The sequence below is a fragment of the Phalacrocorax aristotelis genome, chromosome Z (genome assembly GCF_949628215.1).
Source record: "Phalacrocorax aristotelis chromosome Z, bGulAri2.1, whole genome shotgun sequence".
NCBI lineage: Eukaryota > Metazoa > Chordata > Aves > Suliformes > Phalacrocoracidae > Phalacrocorax > Phalacrocorax aristotelis.
This window is the reverse complement of record NC_134311.1, coordinates 50,960,276-50,980,841: the sequence shown is the minus strand read 5'-3', so window position 1 is coordinate 50,980,841 and position 20,566 is coordinate 50,960,276. Positions and strand designations below refer to the sequence as shown.

At 37.7% G+C, this 20,566-nt stretch overlaps 1 protein-coding gene across 3 annotated transcripts in view; it reads left to right on the top strand.

Annotated features, from left to right (window-relative positions):
* UHRF2 (ubiquitin like with PHD and ring finger domains 2) overlaps window positions 1–20,566 on the top strand; it is a 96,725-nt gene that overhangs the window by 12,055 nt on the left and 64,104 nt on the right. For all 3 annotated transcript variants that reach the window (XM_075079086.1, XM_075079085.1, XM_075079084.1), the window contains exons 2-3: window positions 1,931–2,173; window positions 9,123–9,385. In XM_075079086.1, the coding sequence (XP_074935187.1) occupies window positions 1,931–2,173; window positions 9,123–9,385 (506 nt within the window). The remainder of the gene's footprint in view (window positions 1–1,930; window positions 2,174–9,122; window positions 9,386–20,566) is intronic.

Below are 20,566 nucleotides of genomic sequence, written 5' to 3'. Positions count from 1 at the left end.
AAACTTGCTTAAGTAGCTTGCTACTCCGTATGAAGCCCTAGCCTAAAGCTCCAAGCATATGAAGCAGTCTTGGTAGTCACCTGTAGAATAACAGTTGCTGGAGGTTTCAGTTTTAAGGCTTGTGTTTGTTTAATAGTTACAGCATCTCTAGTACAGTTTTATCTGCTGTGTGTTCAACTGGTTTGACAACAGTCAGCTGAACAAGGGTCATTCCCAAATGACAAGACAGCTGAGTCAGCTTCCGTTACATTGAAGCAACTCCAGTTTACATGTCAGCTGTGGGTACAGTAGTTAGCAGCAGTAAGGAGAGTAATTTTTTTTTACACAGGTCCTGAATTTATGGGGGGACAAATCAGTCATTCTTGAGTGTCAGCTTATGTTCATAACTGTCCTCTGTCCTTTAGAGCTGTTCTGAAAAAGCAGATGAGGTGAAGAAAGAAACATGCATTCCACTTTCGACTATCCTAAGATAATTTGGATGTTACAGAAAACTCTATTAGTGAGCAACTGGAGAACACCTCCAAACTTCTTTAGTTTTTTCTGTTCCTTTCTGCTCCCTGCTTTTTTTCTTGTCGTATTGGTACTGCCCATAAGATCTTGAAAACATCTGTTTGAAAAGATTCCTGAAACAACAATGTTGAAAGTAGCACATATTCTGCAGAAAGGTCAGGTGACTTTTTTTGTTGCAAAAATAGTTTGGAAACAGGTGGGAGTTTTTAGTCATGCATGTTTTTCTGCCACTTCAGTGTCAAGTAAAATGTAAGTAATGAAATTCTAGTTTTGATGTCCCAAAGCAATGAATTATACTGTTAGGTGAATTACATCTCTTCTTTGAAGATCCTGTAGGTCATTAAGAGTGTTTAACGGAGCAAAGCAGCCGTGGTCACTAGTCCCCGTTTTTCTTTTCTCCTAGCACACAACTTGGTGTTTTTTGGTTTCTTAGCTTAATTGTAGGTAGGTGAGATCATCAGGTAAAATAAAAATAATACCAGGTATCTTAAAGTGGTGCAGTGGGACCCAAAATAATGTTTAGTAGCTGCGTGCTATATATGATTAAAAAGTCTACTTCTATTTATATTCTGGTGTTCTGCAGTATCCAGTTGCATCTGGAGTATAGTGGGGCCTGATGGACGAAGTTATTTGAGGGAGTGCTACACAGTGCATGTTTCTTAAGTTTTATAATAGCTTTTAAACTGACCAGTTAAAAGGCTTGCGTTCAGTGGATAATCTTATTTTGGCCTTGGGGCAGGGAGCTAGGGATCAGGGAATCTGGCCACATCTGGAATAAAAATGATTTTGAACGCTCTCAGTTTAGGAGATTTCCTTGCATAAACTTGAAGGCTGAGTACATATTTTTGGCGTTGCTTCCCTCTAAGTGTAGCTGGTGTTGCATGATACTTTCAGCTCTTAAAGTTTTGAAAAGTAAATGGAGTTGTATACGTATGAGGTTTTTTTAATAGGGGAAGTATCAGGTACTGCCTTGCTTTCTAGAAGAGATTGAGAAAGAGCAAATTGTGAAATTACGTAGCTGAAATGTACACAACACAATGATTGTTAATTTTTAAAATTCTTGCATGTATTTATAGTTGTTGCATACGTCATGTAAGTGTCAACATAGATCCTACCTGGTCTTTGATTAGAAAATCAGTGCATTGTTTTGGATGTTGATGCATAAATAAAAGGTCCAAAGCTGTAAAGATGTCTCTTTCTAATTTTAAGCCTTTCACTGATTTTCATTGGATGAAATAATGGCTGTAGGTAACTTAATGAGAGTTTGTTTTTGCATATACTCAAGACATAGGTTTTTATTTACCTGAAATAGATGGCTTTCCTCTTCTGGTCTATACAATTATTGTCTGTAAAAGGAAGAATTGGAAACTACTTATGTACCTCAAGGTAGAATTTTACAAGTATACCTTTCTTTTGACAGCTAGAAGATGGACATACTTTATTTGACTACAATGTTGGACTAAATGACATAGTTCAGCTTTTGATACGTTCTGAATCTGAAGCTCCTACCACTGCTTCTGTGACACATCAGGATGGAGAAGTCAATCCCTGTGCTGTTCCCAACTGCAAGAACAAAGTAAAAAAAACAAATACTGGATCACCCAGCCAGCCATCTACATCATCTCGCTCATTTCTCATTGATCCTGGCATTGGATTGTACAAGGTATGTACAAACTTTAAAAGCTGGAAACTTGCGTCACACTTGTGGGTTTAATTTTACTGTTGAAAAAGTTTTATTATTTTATTGTATAGAAGTGTGTTTCCTCATTGCTTTCTTTCCCATAAGCTAAACTGACTTCATTTAAGCTGCCTCTTGCAGTATCATGAAAGCATCTCTGTCCCAGGCTCACTGGTGTTGCAGGTTCTAGGAGAGTTAATTAACTGTGACACGTTGTGTTCTCCAAAGCATGTTCTCCAAAGAGTTTAGAGTACCTTTTGAACCAGAAATATTTTCTGTGAACAGAAGCAGCTAATAAAAAATTGTAGAAAAACGCAGCTTTCCCCCGCTTATTTCTTCAAGCTTGGCAAATACTTTTTTTAATACTAATGTTTCAGTGCTGCATTAGAACTAGATAAACTATGGAGATACACAATTTCTTTAAATTGTATATGATGTAGTGATTGCTGTTTTATTATAGGCTTTTTAGGAATTACTTATCATATTCATTCTTAGTTTTGTACCTCATTAAACTTTTCAATATTGTCATGTAGGATTACATCAGAGTACCAGAAGTTTAAATTAAACAGAAAATGGGCAGTTTCCAGACTGCTAGCTCATTGGATATTTGGTAGGGTGTGTGTGTGTATATATAGGGAATGGTAGTATTTTACCTCCTGTTCAGGTATTTCATCTAGATAAGAAACATCCATAATAGTAATTCTTTTGCTGGAAAGTGTCCAAAGTTAGAGGAGGAAAAGGAGATTGAGGCTGCCATATGTATAGAAGTTAATTGCAGTTAGAGGAACGCTGTTATTTAGACCTGTCATCCTGATGGGAAGCTGTCCTGGTTTCATATAGACTGTTACTTAATTTTTCAGGTATTGAGGACAAGGGGCTAGTTAGTTACTCTACAATCCTGTAGCATTCTGTCCAGTGAGTTTTATTCATTTTCTGAGGAATCAGGGAGTCAAAAAATCAGTAGCTTGAATACAGAGGCACAACTTGTGTGCTTCCTTTTGTTTTCTTTTATCTCCGTTTATTACAGTGGGAAAAAAACCAGTTCTTCATTTCTGATGCTTTACAATTAAGGAGGTAATATGAGAAAGGATGAGGAGAATACTGAGGAGATGGGAGGCTGCAGAAGATCAGCTGATCAAAGGAAAGGAGTATTAAAATGTATATTTTCAAGACTGTTAAAAATTACATCAGGTAGTCTCTTAGCTGTTTTGTTCAGGACTAAAATAGAAAATAGAATAGGGAATGGTGGTATTGGCAGACATACTCAAAGAAACATTCTGTTGAGTCAGCTGGAATTCTTGTGATCCCTAATACTAGGAAGCCAATACTTTCTCTTTCATTACCTGTGAATTGATTTCTCATCCAGCTGTATGTTTTTAATATATACAGAGAAAAACAAGGCTACAGTTGTTGCATTCTTGCTATTTGTAGATGACAGAATGTATGGAGCATTTCTACTTACAGAATTGTGAAACTTCTAAGACTATATTTTTAGGCAATAATGTAATTCAAAGGTCGTAAACTTGTCTGATAAAAATAAATGAAAAAGGCCATAAACTAAGCTATGTTAGATGGCTAAATAGGTGGATGTATTTAACTATTTCGCATTTTCTTGTTTGTTAAACAATAAGGAATTGTCTAGTTCAGGAAGGAGTAGTTTGTTATCATTTTTCTGTCTGGGCAAGTCCTGTGCCTCCCTAGATCTGCATCCAGAACCAGACTCAACAAGACACCTGTTACTTACTCCACACTATGAATAGTCTCAGTCTCTGTGCCCTCCTTTCTCTTTCTGATTTCAACTACAAAAAAGAAAGGTAGCCAGTGTGGAACCTGTAATTGGAGAAAAAAAAAAGGTAGAGTTGATATTGGAAATAATAGTTAATAATAATAATTATTATTGTTAGATGGTTGAAGTAGTGATTTAAACAGAGTTCTTCTATATGGTCATTGTATATTATGTAAATCAGAATCCTTTATCTTGTTTTATATTCCGGTTATACCTGTTATCTGATATTTACATGAAGGACTTGTAGTAAGTGGAATTCTGTTCAGCTCCTGTTCCTTGTTACCAAGACTGAGAATTGTTAGTGGTGTCTGGTTTAAGGACTGGGGGTCCATCCCAGGATGGACTCAGCATGTGTGAAGGACACTGCCTTGGCTAAGCAGGGTGCGCATGGCTGATATACAGAGCCAAAAGGAGGAATACAAGACAGGTTACAAGAGAGGAGTTACAGCAACACTGGTTGGGCATGCAGGAATGATGTTGGAAAAACTGAAGTTTATTCAGAAGCATGTACATGCTTCCCCTTTTGATTCTCACAGTCTTCATAACTTTTCATCCAAAAATCTGTCTGTAGTTAAAAACATTATAGGAAAGAACTCTACCTTGGAATGAAAATGACATAAACTGAATCTGTAATTAAAATCAGTATTTGTTTAATACTGTTCACAAAAAGCTACTAATATCCCAGTTCTTAAATCAGACACCCCTAACATAAAATACTTGTCTGATGTTCCTCCATGGTTTGTGGTTATAATTACTTGACCTTACTCTTCGCAAGGTGGGAAGTCTGTTGTGTAAGTATGCACATCAAATTATGGAGGGGTGCATTGGAGAGGAATGATTAAAGGATTTTGCACTGACTTGTTTTTTCTGGATCTGATGATGATTTTTGACTTGGCTAACATGGCTTCTCTGGCACTTGAATAACTGGTTGCAAGAAGTAGCAGTGTCACCGACACTGGCTCCAGGTTTTAATGTTAACTTTTACCGGCTCTGCCAATTTAGATCATACCGGGACTTTGCTCACCCAAACCAAAGGAATTACTGCATTTTCCACTTCTTCGGGAATCCGTTCCTCCCTGGAGGGATCCTGTAACATAAACACTCTTGCCTCTCTGGCTTTTGGTTCTGGTATTAGTAATTTAATCTCTCCATCTTTAGAAGTTATTTGTGCATCTAATTTACGTAATAGGTCTTGTCCTAATAGAGGTAGCGGGCATTCAGGCATATACAGAAACTGGTGAGTTACCCATAGTTTCCCCAATTTGAACTTTAATAGCTCTAAGAAAGGCTAATTTTCTTTCTGCCCTGTCGCACCAACATCATCTGCGGATTTATGACTAAATTTCCCTTTACATGTATTCAATACCAGATAAGTGGCCCCTGTATCTACTAAAAATTCTATTTCTTCATTCCCTAGCTTCAAGGTAACCAGGGGTTCAGCTAGGGTTGATTCCCCCAGTCTCCTTCATGCCAAGCTACTTCAAGCATTTTACCCAAATCTCTAGGTTCAAGTCCTTCCAATTTCTGAAGTTTCTTTCTAATATCTAGGGCTGATTGTCCCATGAATATAGAGGCCAATCGTATTGCTTTTTTCTTTTTTTCCCTGGGTCCAAATTAGTGTATATTCTGGCAGTAACCTTCAGTCTTTCCATGAAGGCTGAAGGGGACTCATTCAATTCTTGCCTCACTTCAAAAACTTTGACCAATTTATTGCTTTTGGCATTGCCTGTCTTACACCAAATCCACCTCTGATATCTAGTCAACATCCCCCTGGGTCCCGGCTGGTTAGGGTCCCACTTGGGATTTGTAGGTGGAAAATTCTGGTCCACTGTCCCCTGTAAAATTCCATTAGCATGTGCTCCCTGTACCTGCCTTCTGGCTGTATTCATTACCATTCTCTTGTCAGTTTCATCAAGCAAAGTATCCAATATCACAGGTAGAACAACACTTTTTCAAGTTCTCATCACATTTTTCTCCTTTCAAAACCATTGCCGTATAATTTTGGGTATATATCCCACACTGTTTCTGCCACTCTGGATGATTCCGCAATGTAGAGAATAAATCAACATAAGCCATTTCATTCCATTTTCCTTCTCTTTTGCAAAATAACATTAATTGTAAAACGGTGTTATATTGCAATGTCCCATTTTCTGGCCATTTCTCCCCACCTTCCAACCAATACATTGGCCACCAGTGATTACAATATTCAATTGTTTCCAAGTTAAAGGCTTACCCCCCATATCTTTCCAATGTCTCAGAATACATCCCAACAGTGTCTTTTGTGGGATGGGTTTCTTGCTTGGGAAAGTTCCCATCTTCCCGAGACTAGTCAGTGTGATTGTGCATTATCGCCGGCACTAGTCAGAGTTTTTTTTTGTTTGGTTGGTTTTTTTTTTTGCCTTTTTCCCCTCTCTCTGTTTTTTTTTTTTTTTTATTAAGTGTTAAAACCCCCTGTTGAAGCTCCCTCTGGGATTCCAACACCCTGCTGGAACCCCTAAACCATGTGGGGACTCGAACCCCTTAACCTTGCCTGGGACCCTAGCTCAACTCTGCGAGGCTTTCACTACGCCTTACAGGCAGGCATTACCTTGGGGACTTGAACCCCATTGAGGTACCTCTCAGCCCAACTCTGCGTAGCTTTTGCTGCACCTTACAAGCAGGCTGGTGGGACTCGAACCCATGTTGCGTTACCCCCTTAAAAGAATGCCTTATTACCTTTCCAGGGGACTTAGTTGGAATTCCTTGGTCTAGGGATCAGAGGTTCTCCCCAAGAATCGCTCGGTGCCAGCTGGAGGTCCCATGATCCTGTGGATCTGTTGAGATTCACAAGCAGAGTCCCACCTGGGTTGCCAAAAACTGTCACCAAAATCGGGAATGAACCTTGTAACACCAATGTAGTGTTAAAAGGCAGGCGTTCTTTATTTGCAGCACCCGATGCACGGGCGATCGCTCTTCCTAACGTGCACCCCGTCAGATCTCATTGTGCCAGTTAAGTACATGCTTCGTTATTTGTGCATGCCTATTGGTGTGTCTGGGTGGTCGTCAGGGGTCTCTGGATGAAGGACATACTCCTTCTCCCTGTGTCCGCTAGTTAACTCTTGTTCAAACCTGAGTTCGCACGAACTCAGTTCTGGGATTACGTATGTACTGCCCTTGAGGGATGGTCTGTTCTGGTTTAGTGTCTGCTCTGCAGTTCCTTATCTTTATGGCTCTGTACATCTGCTTTTCTTAAGGCCAAATGTCATCATGACTTTGTTTAGGTACTTTGAATCTTGAGGCCTCTTTGACTCCCTAAAGCAACAAGGTTGAGTCATCGTGTGGGCTGTTCTTGTTTCAGCTACCTCATTGTTCTATCATGCAGGTGGTTCTTGTTTCAGCTACCTCCTTATCTTGGCTAAGTTTTGGCTCCGGGTCCCAGCCTTAGCTGAGCTACACTAGATTGTATTAGTAACTCCCAACCGTTTATACCCTGACTCATTACTATCTAAAAGTGAGGCTTTAATTTAATCTTTAAAACAGAGGTTTGGACCCTGAGCACTAGGAGTGAGGAGTTTGGGATACAAAAATTAGGCTGTGAGTCTCAAAGGAGAGGGGTTCTGACAGAAACACATTATCTATTGCATTAATGATTAGAGAATATACTGATTGTCCCCAGACTTAATGTTCAGTTGGATGGTATAGCAGCATCCATGTTTGGTTAACTTCATCACCTGTTACAGCAGCAGATGGGGGATTCCGTAGTAGTGTGTGTCTTGTTCAACTGTGCCTTTGAAAGGAGGAAGTAAAGAAGCACTTCCGAGTTACAGCTAAGGTTGTGTAGGGATGCCTTCATGAAGGTTCCTTCTAGACGTGCCAGAATCCACTGTTTATGTTTAAAATAATTGACAGATTTAAAATGAGGCTGTCCTTCTCTGATGTGTTTAAATGGCTGAAATGTTCATCCTGGTAAAAAGCTGTACGTTGAATACTGTAGGTTGTACGAATAAAAATAAAAAGAATACATGTTGGTGTTTTACATGGGAGGAAAAATAAGGGATTGATTTTTGGAGGCCATTTTAAGAAGGTGAATGGAAATAATACTAAGTACTGCTTTCTTGGGATAAACTTGTTAGTTCAAACTGCTGTCACTTGCACTTTCAGATATCTAAAAGCTTGTTCACTCTAAATACTGAAAGTTACTGAGTGTTTTTCAGCTTGCTCCTGTGAAAACACAGTAAGATTGTTCAGTTCATAGAAACTAGCTTTTGTGGTTAGTAAGTGTCGGCCTGCCACTATGTTGGTACTTGACAAAGGCTGCAGCTTAAACCATACATACATTTACATATATATATGTATGTGTATCTCATTGTTAGTCATGTTTTTTATGGTATGGCTGTGCAGTAGTTCTGTTTTAATAATTTTTTTATAGTTCGTGTACCGTTGATGAACTCTTCTTTAAATATTTTTTCAGTGTTCTCAGTATTATTAAAGGAACATCTGATTAATTAGCTGAAGACTTGAGAAAATGAAAGATGATTTAGAACAGTAAAGTAGTTTGGTTCCTTAATACCAGTATTATTGTGAGCACAGAAAGGGGAAATTCTGGAAGATTGTTCCATTTTTTACAGTCACGAGATTTTGGCTGACTGTGGTGGCAACCTTGGTAGACTTGTTTCTTCCCCCTCTCTCCTTGAGTCTTGAAGGGTTAAAAAAAAAAAACAACAGGCAGGCAGAAAGACAGGAGGTTAACTAATAATTCCAAGTTCAAGGCTCAGGAATGTTGTTAAAATCTTTGGTTGTGAGCCAGTGTTTTAATGCTGTCTGTGCTTATTTTAGCCATGAAGAACAACTGGTGAAGCAAGAGGAAAGGATAATGAAAGAGATCAAGCTAACCTTCATGTTGTGGGAGGATAGGGGGGAGAAATCTGACCTTGCGTTTTAAAACTATGTGCAGATTATATCATACTAGACTTAATAGAGAAGAGTAATGAAATAAAGTGCAACATATTCATGACTGCGTGTTACTTGAACTTGCTGAGACTCAACTAATTACTAGAGTTGATTGTTTTACTGATAAAGTTAAGCAGTAGCATAGTAAATGTCTTTTTTTTTTTCTTAATTGAGGTTATATAAAATAAGCATAAATTAATGACTGAATTTTCCTTTTAGATAAATGAATTGGTGGATGCCCGTGATGTCAGCATTGGAGCCTGGTTTGAAGCTCATATAGAAAATGTTACCCGAGCAACAAAGGGACATAAGAATGGTAAAGCTCAAGGAAAGAGTGGTAACACTTACAAAAGGACTAATGGAAACTTAAGTCAAGATCATTCTAGAGAAAGTGCAAATAATTTGGACAGTACACCGTCCACATCTTATTCAGACTGTATGGACACTGATGAAGAAGCTATTTATCATATCAAGTATGATGAGTAAGTGCTCCTGATACTATTTTGAGGACATCACATATTGTTATTTGGTTTGTATAAACCAAGAATTTCTTGAAGATGCTTGGAGTCAAAGAAAGCAAGTTCAATATTGCAAGCAAGAAAAAAGATATTAAAAAATTTATAACACTTTTCCGTTGGATATAGTGAATCCATTGGGAGTAACGGTATTTTTCATGCCTAAATACTTGTCAAGTCTTAATTTCTTTGTTTTTATGAAACTTAAAATCCATTCTATAAGAAAAAGAAACTATATAACTGATTTTTTATTGTGGATTTTTCCAAGTAAAGTATTGTTTTAATTTTTTTTAACTATTTCTTGTGTATATTCAATTCTTCTCATGGGAGCTGAAGGAGAACTCTTATAGGAGCAAATTTGTTACTTGACTTGGATCAATTTTATTCCAAATAGAACAATTGTGCACAAAATTGCAGGTCTGCATTTACGGTAAAGGTTTGTTATAGAGAACTTTGAGGGCATGAAACTGATTCTGAACTGGAGAGAGGGCATTAAGGGTGGGTTGTGGGTTTTTTGTTTGTTTACTTGTTTGTTTCTGTAGTAAAAGAAAATCCAGAGCATACAATGTGTGGATGGGAAACCCTGAATTTGGCAGGATTTCTTATTTATGAACTGGTTTTGAACTACTTCATTTGCATGAGAAACTGGTTCAGATTTTTTTTTTTTATAACATCTTTTAAAGCATTAAGTTAATCTTCTAAGTGAATAAAACTTTGAGTGGAGGATTTTTAATTTTTGGTACTAACAATATTAAAAATTCTGTAGCTTGTGCAATGTAAGACTAAGGTAGAAGGATGCAAAGTATATTCAGTATTAACTAAATGTAGATTTCCAAAATATGTTTTTAGAGCAGTTATTTCAACTTCAGTTATTTTAATATGTAACTGTGAATCTGACTTATAGAACACGTTTTTGTTGCTCTTACTAGAGGCAGATACAATTTAATGTTCTTTTTTAACTCTATCTTGAGTTTAGACTCTATATCTGCAACTGTGTAGGTTTTCTACTTAAAGTGTTAGAGAATTACACAGGTGGAAGTAGAAATGTAAATATTTCATTGTATAATGCAAGAAATACATAAAATAACTTAGTTAACCAGCATGATCAGAAGGAAGATATTTTTTCCTGGAATTACATGTCTATTGTGGTGTGATTTCAAAGACCTGGCTTTAAGATTACCTAATTTTACAATACTGTGGATACATGTAAGTTAGCCATGGGCAAACATTTTTGAGAAACAGTGTTTGTAACTGTTGCAGTGAAATTACATTCCTTTATTGTTGATACTGTTGTTTTTAATGAGTTAAAAGTACAGAAGTAAAAGTGTTTCACAACAGGTCTGCTTTTTTCCCTTGGTATATTCATACTAAAGAAAAAAGATTGACCTCTATTTATGTATACTTCAGGGTCTAGCTGTTCCCTTTCAGCAGGTGGAGACAGTCTTTTTACTCATAAGACTATGTATAGCTTGTATATTCTTAGGCAACAAAATTAGGTAATTCAAAGAAACACAATGCTGAAAGGTAGGCACTGAAGTAAATTATTTAACTGATGAGTCTAAGGTACTGGAAGTTTGAGCTTTTGGAGAGAAGACCTGTTGGAAGTCTTTCTGGAAAGTGTTTACTACTTTGGTATTTGTAGATCACACATGTATCTGCATCTGCCGACGATGTCCTATATGTTTGATGTGGATAAATAGGGAGCTCATGGTGTGCTTTGCCACACTGTCGTTCTCTGCTCCAAAAAACTGTTTCATCTAATTTATCTCTTCCCTCCTGTTCTTAAAGATTCATATTTTACTGCTAGTACTATCTTCTGCAGAATTACCTGTTCCTGGGTGTTTTGCTCTTTGGGTTTGGACTGTGCATTTTGCTGCCAGGTGTACTTGGCATTCTCTAGTCTGTCCTTGCTATGTTGTTTTGGAGAAGCTCTTTTCCCTTTTATCTCCTAAAGAAGATTATTTGCTTGGCTTGCATAATTTCAGCTCCACCTTGCCTACAACAGGTATATTCTTAGAGGATATGAAGAAATGTGTCATCTGAAATAGAATAAAAATTGCTTACAAATGGGTGACATGAGCCTGGTGCCTGTAAAGCCATCAAAATTACTTGGATACATTGGAAGGACTATGTATCAGAGGTTGACGCTGGTCCGCAGCTTCTCAAATTACCTTTGCTCAGTTTCCTGACTGGTTCTCCCTCTCTGCCTGTTATATCCTTCCAATTTGGAAAAAAAACTCACCAAAAGGAATGTTACGGTTGAGGAATAGGTCACCTGTAGTGCATTGAATTGGTCTACTCCAGCACCTTGACTCTGATCTGAGGCTTCACTGTGATGAATAGTAAAAAAACTTCCCTGTACCATATGTTGTGGCAGACTTAGTCTGACCTCCCCAAAAAAGAAAAGTTCAATTCTTTTCTCCTCTTCCCATCCCCTGGATGGTTGGAACCAGTAATGCCAATAGCAGTGTTTATGTAGGAGGTAATGGAAGTCTGTGCAACCCCATCTCAGGATCAGATCTTCCATCATCATTGGCCCAGTTCTTGCAACAAAGTCCTGTAGGGCAGGCCTCGCTGTCTCTAAAACTCACAAATTCACATCTTGACGCAGATGAAGACCTGAAACTGTTCTTTCTTTTCTTAGCTGTCCCATGGTACTCACACTGTATTCATAGATTCAGGACTGAGTTATGTGTTGTTCAACAGCATCTGTCTCAGAAAGGTGTAGCTGGGAATTTAATCCAAAAGTGAAGCTTCACCTCAGTAATTTTTGCTTAGACTGTGCTTGTCAGGGAAATTCACCTTTAGTCTTAATTTCGTTACTAATTTATACTGGAGCACACTTCTTGCTCTTTTGAGTTTTTTAGGGGTGGTAAGAAAATGTGTCAAAGAGCATGAAGAACTAATTAAGAATTTTCATCCAAAATGTGTCCTGAAATTGTGGTGTGTTTACCCTCGCTCCACCACTTTCAGTGAGAGATAATGCTGCCCTAGGCAGTGGTTCTACATAGTCCTGTGGCTGTGTGTTGAGTGGGCTGGGTCTGTACTGACTGGCTTGCAGGTTCCACACCTGATTCTTTGAAAGTAGTTAGAATAGCATCAGCAGATCTGATGTTCATTTGGCTTCAGTTTTCTGGCTGGAAACATTTGGCAGTCCTGTCAAGTGAAGAATCCAATCAATCACTAATTCTTTCTCAGCAAGGTAACTTTTAGGATGCTATGTTTTCCTAAGAACAGCTGTTCTTAAAGGATGAAGCAGGACTTGTCCTTCAAGTGAGGAAGCTGGTCTTAGTGGTGCTGCTAGATTCATATACCACAAGTCCTGTGCAAAACTTAAACACATTGTTTTGCAGTGTTAGCTTTGGTAAAATCCACTTTCTTCTAATCCTTCATTTCATAAGAGTACATCTCTTCTGAGGGGCTGAGTTTTCATTTGTTCCTCTCTTCTTTCCACTTCTTGTTTAAACAGTGTAGTTACAGTGAGTGTGAAGGGGAAAAATATGGCAGAGCTCTTCTAGCAAAGATTAAGATGATTAAGAAAAACGAACTTTCTGGGCAAGAGCTTTGCTATAGTAGCTTCAAAGGGGTGACTACCTTATGACTGAACAGAGCTCACCTACCAGCTGTGATTGCTACAAATAGGAGGTACTACATATTTCTCTTTGATTTTGTAGGGAACAGGACAGCTGAATTGTTTCTGTTATTGTGGTTTCTGAATGCAGCCTTTTCCCTGGAGGTGGCATTGTTTACAGCTGTGTTCTTCTTTCTGTCAGTGCCTTTCTCCCCTTCTGCCACTTCATTCACTGTATTTCCATTTCACCTTTGCATTCGTTGATACCATAAAGAGCTATTAAAGACTTTGAAGTCAAGGGTGTGCTATCAAGTTTTGTACGCTGCTATCATACGTTTCTTTCTTCTGCTTCAAGCAACTGTCTTTTAATACAGAAGATGATGTCTTGAACAGAAAAAAGCCAAGTCCTTATTTGAAAGGACTCATGAGGAATCCAACACATGCTTAGATCCTTCAGTTAACTGAGATACTTGTAGGTAGAGTCTCCATTACAGCTTGCTTAAGAACCACTTCTAAATCTGGAGCAGGACGCTTCAGTAACTTAATGTGGCACCATAAGTACACGTCTTGCAGTGCTGTGTCTTAAGAAAGTTTACCCTTTCTTCTTATTCTGTTTCATATTGTTGCTTGTACAGCACTGGATATAGTCTACTTAGTTTCAGGGAGACAGTTCTGTCACTCTGTTTTAGCTTCTTGATGGTTAGCTCTTCCCTGAAGTAGTGGAAAGACTTACTGATTTACAAACAAATGTTGTCTTTCCCTTCCTTTTCCGGTTTTAAGTCATTCATAATGAAGGCCTTCCATTTAAGAAGGCTTTCAACAGTAGTCACAGGAAGGCTGGATGTGTCTGCAGCCTGAGAAATGTCAGTATGCCTACCTATATGCAAGTATAGATTTAGTATGGCTCAAGTGTAGGTAACTTTTTTTTCTGGGCCATTGTGCTTGGCTGAAGATACCCCACTCAATTATATCAATCAACAGAGGAGCTTAAATTAAACCTTGAAGATAAATCCTGCATGATATGTCATAAAGTACACTGTTTCTGGTTGGTTATTCTAGGGAACTAGATACTCTATCAAGAGGGATTATCCATTTACTTCATGCTTAATATGAGCTGAGAAGTGATGCCCCCTGAACTCTTTCAGATCTGGAAGTAGTCTGATGTCTCTTTGCTTCTCAGCCCAAGAGATAGTAATCAAGTCTGTGTCTCTTCAGTGTAGGATGTGTGTGTGTTGGATGTTTTTATGATCCATAAGAATTTACATGGATGTCTTTTCCTTGTTGCTGTAAAGAGCATGGTGGAAAAGCAACGTGAAGTACAATGCCCTATAAGTGAGTTACATGCTGAGATGGATTCTGGCAATTTAGGTAGCCATTACTGTTAGTGAGGATTCCTAAAAGCTTTACCAAGCTTCTGGATCTGTGCAGGCAGAAGATGGAGTACTTCTAGTAGTAGATTCCACCCCCACCCAGTTCTAAATGTTTTATTTTATTAAATTTAATTAAATTTTATTAAATTAAATGAAATTAAATAGACTTCGTTGGTGAACAGGAACACTAACCTGGTGGACAAGAACATTAGGGTTCTTATTGTTCATTGGTGTCCCTCTTCAAAGAGAAGCTCTTTGGTTGATATTCTTGTTTGTCTGATGGATCTTGAGGATTGTTACATTAGTCCTTGCTCCCATATCAGTAAACCATCTTTCAATGGGTTTCCCAGGCTTTTCTCCTTGGACTTTACTGAAGTCAGTGTTTCTTCTGGGTTTGTTTAGAACGCTGCAGTCTCTGAGGAATCCTCATCATTGACAGTAGAAAACTGATAGTTGATGTTAACCTTCAGAGCCTGTGGCAACCAGCTTGCTACGTATATTCTTCAGCAAGACGACTTTCGTAATGCCTGTCACTTCTACAGGGAGAATGCCTGCATTTGGGTTTTAGTTTTGTGGGTTTTTTTATGTTACAAGATTTATTTTGGGACCTAGTCTAGGTTTTGACTTAAATCAGAAGCAGGTTGAATCTTAGTTTTGGTTGGAAAACTAGTTTTTCTGTATTGTTTTTAAATTGCATAGCTTGTCATAAGTTGGATGGAATAGGTATCACCCAGCTTGCCTGGGACCAGTTACTTCATATGGTCCCTATGCCTCTTTGTGCTGCTAGCTGGAAGATCAAAGGATACAGTGATCTTTGAGACAGTATCAAGGGATGCGGATAATCTGAAAATCTGTTGCAAGGCTGCTAAGGCAGAACTTAAGTTGCAATATACTTATAACTTTGACTTTATTAAAGAATTCCACCGTTCTGGATATCTGTAGAGCTCTTACCTGTGTTTAGAAACTATGCTATCCTTGCAGAAACTATGCTATCCTTGCATGTGATCCTACAGTAAGTACCATGCAATGAAGAAATCTGAAACATACTGTCTAAACTGTGGGTGTGTGGACCTACTGACTGTGCCTGTAGACTGGTATGTAGGTAGTTAGGAGAGGTACTTAAAAGCAACTAGTTCCTCTGAGGTATCATTTCCACGTGCACGTTCATCATTTATCTATCCTGGAGCCTACAGGCTGTTGGGTTGTTGAAGCTGAGTAGAATCAACAGCTGTTTTGTGCAGACAACACAGTCAGCTGTGGATGGGTGAACTTTGTAGCAGGTAACCTGGCAAAGCAGGCATGATCATGAATGTGGCTTCCCTAGGGAGACCCTCTCATTTGCACTTTGAGTATGATGACCCTTGTTTTTTGAACAGAACTGAGCGATGTAGTTGCTGCTAGTGATACATTCACACTGACTCCCTGTATGAAAAACAGGGTGGGAGGAATGAGAAGAGAATATGTGCAGGCCTATGCCTGTTACAACGGCAAATCTGTTTACAGAATAAATGAGTAACACATTTCTAAGAAATAAAATTACTGATGTGTAGTCCATTCTCTTTTTCAGCATGAAGAATTAAGAGTGTTAATTTGCCTCAGTATCCAGTAAGACATCTGTTCTTACTGCTTCTATCCTTAAGTTGCTGATGCTGTTGCATCTAAATAAAGAGCTTGTGTTGATGTACTAGATATGCCTTTATTAAATATTATTACTAATTAGAACCTGTATTACTCGAGTAAATTAACTTACTGTTGTTCTAAACTTCATAGAACCATTTAACAAAGAGACATTCTGTACCCTGCAGAGACTGCAACCTGCTTTGAAGGTAAAGGCACGTGAGATTATGCCATTACCATACCTGTAAGCCTCATTCAGTATGTGTCTCGCATTAGCCAGTTAGTCTTTCATAAGCTGTGTAAAATGTTGTAAAAGTCATTGTGGAAAATACCACAGTTATTTTAGATGCCCAGATCTTAAATGGAGTGCAGGAAAAGATTAATGTACGTGGCAGCTTGTAATAAAAGGGGACTGATATCAGTGATCCAGGACACCTGTTGGACTCCTGTGTTTTAAGTGTAAATTGAACTAACTCAGTTGTATCAGTCTGTCAGTGATAGCTTTCATTTCAAGGTGGAAGGTTTGCTGTTAAACACTACTAAAATGCATTGAGCTGTCAACTCAATACTCCTGTGTTTTCATTTTTGGTTCTGCTTTTACCTGAGAAACATTTATAAGATTGGCTGTCTTTCTTACCATTTTAAGGTTATTGTGCTTCTGAACTGTTGGAGTCATGGTAGGGACATAGGTGCTTCATGCTAGCTGAAAGACAGAAAAATAGGAACTTGGGCAACAAACTTCGGACAGATGTGGAGCAGTGCAAGCCAAAAAACAGTTTAGGAGGAAAAATGTTTTTAAATGTTTGCTAGTTCCCCAAATCTCATTGTGTTCAAATGGAAAACATTTATTCCTGTATCATTTCATGTCGTAGAATCTTTGAAAAGTCTTTAAGTGCAGGAGGAGAAAGTGTGTAAGTACAAGGGGAGTTCTCATTGTCAAGAAGATAACTTTTTTTATTTAAACCTGTTTTGTACACATCTATTCTATTTATTCAGGACTAAGTAAGGTTGCAAACACTAGGAGAAGTTCACCTTGAAAGTGTTGTGTGAGAAACAGTTCCCAATGAAGGCTAAAGGTATTACTAATCCCCCTTTATAAAAAGGGAGGAGGCAAAAGTAAAAACCTAAGGCATTTTGTTTGAAAGACTGTTACAGCATAGTGCCCTAAAATGCTCTGTCCTGCTGTAGCCATTATCCTTATCAAAAGTCTTGCCTACTTCAGGTGAGTTTCATTTGTCATTTGTAGTCCAGACTGTCATTAACCTTTAAAAAATAATGTATTTATTCACAGTTCTGCACTTTAAAGTGTGTGTCTATATACATATATACATACATGTAATAAGAAAATTAGGATCTCACTGTGTTGTCACAGAGGTCAAAAATCATAGTTGTGCTGTGTAAGTAACAAGCAAGACACAAGTTGATAGTTGGAGAGCGCAGAATATTTTGAGAAAATGACAGGAAAAATTCTGAATACTACCTGGTCAAGAAAAATAATCAGTTTCAAGAATAAAGTGTCTCCTTAGCTGAAGAGGTCATCAAGAGGATAATAGTCTTAAAATCGCTATTCCTTTCTCAAGGAATTGTTTGAAGATTAGACTTGCTTAAAAGGTATATTTTCTTGAATACTTTTAATGTGACATGTTCAAATAAAGGTAGTAGTCTGGGATTTAATAGAATGTATCTGAGAATTCTCACAGGTGGCACTGATAAATTGACTTTAGAGACCAAATGACATTATGGGCTAATGTCAGATGAGGTGGCCACTGCTTCTTCCTCTTACCTTACTTCCAACTATGTACATCTGATAGTTAAGTTGCATTGAATTTGGTGGTTGTGTGGCTGCACAGTGAGGTGTTCTTCCTTCCTAATATATCTAAAAACTGATGTTCAATAAGTGACTATTACTGAGTTTTATGTCACTGATGCAGTCAAATGAATTTGCCCAGTGACTGTGCAGTGGGGGCAGAACAAAGGAAAAGAACCACTGCTGCTTTGAGAGGTAGCTGCTTTTAGCAGCATTAGTGAAAGTGCATGATGCAAACAGTTGTTTTGTCTTCTGTGAAGAAATGCCAAAATGCATCCCCTAGCACACAGTGTATTTCTCAAATACCCCTTGTAAACATGTTTAACTGAAATATTTGACTTTTTTCATATATACATTAAGTATAGGAAATAATGTATACCCGAAGTTAATTTTTCTTAATACTCAGAACTAAAATAGCTAGGAAAGTAAGATGTTTCTCTTCAGACTATTAATACAGTTTCTCAGTGTTTAAACTGCTTAATTCTGTAATTATTAGTTGTCAGGTAAGGTTTTTGGGATCTTGTTTATGTTCCATGTGACTGACTTATTTTTTTTGATCTTTAGATACTCCTTAATCCTTCCAGTCTGTCTTTTGTGTACTAGATAATCCCTGAGGTCCCTTCCAACCTGTGTATCTGTGAAATATGTTACTTTTTTCTTATAATATAAAAATATCAGACCTATGGCGGTAAGCAAACACACAGCTTTATTATCCCATTGTTATATGTAATTGTGGTTTAGATGCTCTTTGGGCCACGTGTCTTTTGCTTTCTCAAAATAACTGCAGCAAAATTTTGCTCATTTCCTCAGGTAGCAAATCGTCAGGGGCTGGTGTACTATGAATGTAGTGTTTATTCAAGTTTACCTTCTTAATCAGATTTACCTCGTCTCTGAGTTAATTCCCTTTTCTTTCTTTTATTCATACCCTTCTATTCCTTCATTTCTGACTGTATATTGAATGACTCTTTTTGGAGTTTGTTGGTTGGGAAAATAAAATATACTTTTGTTCTACTTACATTGGAAAACAACAATTTAAGAAATTGCACATCTGAAGTAACATTCCTTACCATACTAGTATGGAGAGAGAATGGGGAAGTCTTGACTTCTTCAAAATTTTTTTCAAGAATTTTATCTTTCCACTTCCAGTTGTTCTGGTAACAGTGGGAAAAGCATTAACGGATATGTTGCAAGTTCTCAGTAAATCGAGCAGACCTGTGTATATTCTGACATAGAGCTAATATGTTTTTCAGTATTTCAGCATTTTGGAAACAAGCAGGTACTGACTGTAGCCAAGAAACACTGGAATTTTTACTTAATGGATAATTCTTTGCTGTGGAAACTGTCTACACAGATAGGAAATCTTAAGAAATCCTTGCTGTGCTAGTGTTGGTATTTACAGTTAGAAATATTACAGGGTAAAATTATAGGGAAATACAGCTTAATGATGAACATGAGACTTCTTATGGGCAGTATCCATTAAACTTTTATGATTATCCTTACTGTTATTATGACTGCTTTTTTTTTTTCAATATTAGGTGCCAAGTGCATGAAAAACTTAGAACAACTGTAGACACTTCTTGGTTTTCTATGTTTAAGGGTTGAATTGTCGTATAATCTTCATTTTAATTGTACCAAACTTACACTAGTCTAACTAGAATACTGCTGTGAAAATGTTTCTGTTTTCTCTTGAGGGTCATCTTAGGATTTCAAAAGTAACTCAATAAATAAGAAAACACTTTCAGTAAATGTTCATGTCTAACAGAAGTCCTTTATTATAGCTTGCTGGAATGGGTTTTTCACTTCATTCTTGAGGTGTGTTAAAAGGTCATATGTGCTCTCTTTGTTTTGTTTGACCTACGTAGGTCCATGTATTCCTATTTCGTGATACTACATTTAAATATTACTGTCATATTTAAGAGATTAGGTTTTAAGTTAACATGGGATCTTTACAAGTAATGTGTTAAACTTTGGGAAAACTAACATAGAGGTAGTAGCATTTTCTAATGTGAGTGTGTTTTTTCCATACTTATTCAGGTGAATTGTGGCATTAGATACATTTGAGGGCACAAGTTCCCTATGGAAGTACTGTTTAATTAGTATAGTGAGGAACAGTGGTACTGTGTGTAACATATATAGTGAGACTCTAACTCAAAAGCTTGTAACAAATGCTGTTTGTGCTGTTCTGCCTGGGATGTAAATTATGGACAAATATGAATGGTTAAATATCTGCTAGCATTCACCCATGTCCATAAAAGCATATTTCTATGTGTGAAGGCACAGCAGCACAACAGTCAGACTCTGGAACCTGATGCAAAAGAAAGGTGAATTCTGACATGAGCAATCTCACGTGTTTGTACGGTATCTTTTTTTCTTCCATAGTTTCTGAGCTTAAGGTTCTGACCAGCCAATAAGATGAAAAATTTACTCAGTGAAGAGTCTGCCTTCCTTTTCTTTCTTTGGAAGCAGTTAGTTTCTTTCTCTGAGAAAGGGGACTTGAGGGTGTCTTTTTGGTAAGTGATTTTGTTCTAGTGATGCTAATAAGCCATCTTCTTCGGGTTCTTTCATCGGCTACTCTCAAGAACAGAGGTAGAGTCATTGTTAATAATGCAATCTTTGAAGTTCCTCAGCAGTACAGTAGGAAGGATTCATTCTGAGTTGTATAGGGGTGGGAAATATGACAAATCAAATTTTTGGGAAAAATATTTCTAAATGATAAAGTAAAAGTTACCTGTCCAAAGGTCTCCCAGGAAGAATAGAACCTGAAGGGCTTCTATTTCTAGGGG